We start from the raw sequence: 2,380 nt of genomic DNA, 5'->3' as shown, positions 1-2,380 counted from the left end.
GTTGTTTTAAAGGGCAGTCATTTTGGATTAATGTTTTCCTCTGTGTCACCTGCTCAAAGAAATCCCACTGTTTCATCATCAGGAGTCTAATATCACTCACCACGTTGGAGATGATTTTAATTAACTTTCTGCCAAAACAACACTCTTGAACACTGTGAGAGTTCTGCTCAATTGGCTTTTAAGGCTTTCAACTAATTTCCTGGACACAACAGGAGACGCCACGATTGGACACAATTCAACGTGGCCAATCCAGCGCATCTAAAATGGTATAAAAGAGCGTGATACGATCTTGAGGTCAGAACAACGAAGCAAGAGCTCTGGAAAGACACTCCTTCACGAACGCAGCCCTTTGCAAGATCTTCACCATGAGACAGTCACTCATGTCCGTCATCTTCACCGCAGCACTCTTATTGGAGTGCTATACAATGTCAGTGGCGTTACCCATGGGCAAGACTGACGACGGCTCCTTGGAACAGGATACTTTCTCCTCGCTGCTGAGCGATGAAACGCCAGAAAACAGCCTCGGCGATGCAGATCTACCCACTGTGGGCAAAACCAGAGGGCCGAGGGTAATCGTCATCGCTGATCCAAGTCTGTGGAGGGACCTGCGGGTGCTGCACAATGGACTGTCCCTTCATAAACGGAGAGCTGACGACAACAGCATGGTCATCGAGCACAGAGACGCCGGCCAGGACCTGAGCATCCCCATCCTGAGGAGGGACACAATGAGGTGCATGGTGGGACGAGTGTACCGGCCATGCTGGGAAGTCTAGGACTCTGCTCATCTAGGCAGCGAAACAGAGGACGACCACCACTTCCTTTCCTGCCTCACACTGAGCTGCAACATAACCCAAAAATCTATGTATCTATGTCTAACTTATTGCAGATCTGAGAATTAAAACCACTGAATTCTGCCTTATGTCTTGTGCATGTTTGGTATCTGTTTCACTACTAAACTCTTGTTCCTAAAACAGAAATATTGAGGGTTCTACTTTTAAATCTGTTCATACGTGATGGCACAAAAGTACTGTTCATCCAGAAATACGTAGTGCAAAAATTGTCATTGGTAGTTTTCTGTATGTGTATGGATTAAATAAGATACAGTGTGTTAATTAGTGACCTTAAGAGGTGCAGGTAAGTTTATTGTTGAACTTTGGACAGCCTCCAGTGTTTCTGCTAAGCTAGGCTAATCATCTTCAGGCTTCAGCCTGTATCAGTCTTTTCACCTACCTCTAGACAGAAAAGCCAAAATGTTGAAGAAGAAGACTTAAAACTAGACACCAGGGCAGTGGTTCTACAACCATGTACCCAGCCTGTTCTCATTCCCAGGTCAACATATACTAATGCTTTGTCATGTCCCTTTGGCATGTGACACAGATGATGAAGGAACCCTTTGGTGTATCTGTGAGACGCACTGGGTTTTTAACAAACTCCAATATAAGCCTATCCACAACAATATTTGATGCTGAGAGTTACGCGTATAGTCTTAGTCCTTGTCTCAAGACAAGGGAACCAGAGGTGCAAAAATGCTAACCTGTTTCCAGGTTTTAGGAATCATTGCAGCCAACCCGGTCTCACTCCAAAGTCCTCAAAAACCGGCGCTTAGTCAGTGACTTCTGGTGTTACACACTGACGAAAAAGGCTGACCTTTCATGTCAGCAAGATATGTGGGCGGTCGCCATTGTTAAATGGCACTCAGTGGCATCAGGTGGAAACGAGACAACAGCAAAAGTTATGGCGGCGGAACTGGATGGGTCTAACAACCACCAACTTTCACTGGTCACTTCCAATAAGACTGTAAAGCCAAATCAGTCAGTAAACATTGCAAGATGGCTACGGATGAACAGCAGTTGTTTGAAACGGCTTTGGCCGCCACAATGAATGAGTTAGACATGGCTTTTTCTCTAAAAGAGGAACAGAAGACGGCGCTCGAGTCTTTCCTTTGCAAGAAGGATGTTTTTGTTGTTTTGCCGACCAGATACAGTAAGAGTCTAATCTACCAGTTAGCTCCGCTGGTAGCGCTCTGGATACGTCACCCCGGGTATTGTTCTGATTGGTCGTAGTGTTATTCAATTGCGTGCAGTGATATTTTCAAATGCATGCTTGGTGCCGCCCCTCGAGTTGGGCCATTTGCATTACTCATGGCCAGACCCTAAATTTTTCTAGGTTTAGGTCTGGCTTTTCCAAGTTTTCCAGGCTACATGTATGTGTGTTGGGCAAATGTAACCACATGCGTTTGTTGTTGAAGGAAAAAAACGTCAGTTTGCTGTGTTGTACTGATGTAGTGGGTTTATTTTGAACAGGCAGAAATTGACACGGCGTCCCAAAACATCAACAACCAACGCACCCAGGGTACCTTGTACATAATATCGTCCATAGT

The 2,380-nt window shown here is 45.3% G+C and overlaps 1 protein-coding gene across 1 annotated transcript; it reads left to right on the top strand.

Moving 5' to 3' along the window:
- Positions 1-286: 286 nt before the first annotated feature.
- Positions 287-919, top strand: pmchl (pro-melanin-concentrating hormone, like). The gene has a single exon (XM_033647524.2). It carries the CDS (start codon positions 366-368, stop codon positions 771-773), a length of 408 nt encoding a protein of 135 aa, XP_033503415.1. The 5' UTR covers positions 287-365; the 3' UTR covers positions 774-919.
- The last annotated feature ends 1,461 nt before the right edge of the window (positions 920-2,380 follow it).

The sequence above is a fragment of the Epinephelus lanceolatus genome, chromosome 19, assembly GCF_041903045.1.
Source record: "Epinephelus lanceolatus isolate andai-2023 chromosome 19, ASM4190304v1, whole genome shotgun sequence".
NCBI classification, from domain to species: domain Eukaryota; kingdom Metazoa; phylum Chordata; class Actinopteri; order Perciformes; family Serranidae; genus Epinephelus; species Epinephelus lanceolatus.
The sequence above is the reverse complement of the archived record's forward strand: the minus strand, read 5'-3'. Positions and strand labels throughout refer to the sequence as shown.

Excerpts from the sequence above, each read along its gene's own strand:
- pmchl (XM_033647524.2), top strand. The coding sequence starts at position 366 with ATGAGACAGTCACTCATGTCCGTCATCTTCACCGCAGCACTCTTATTG.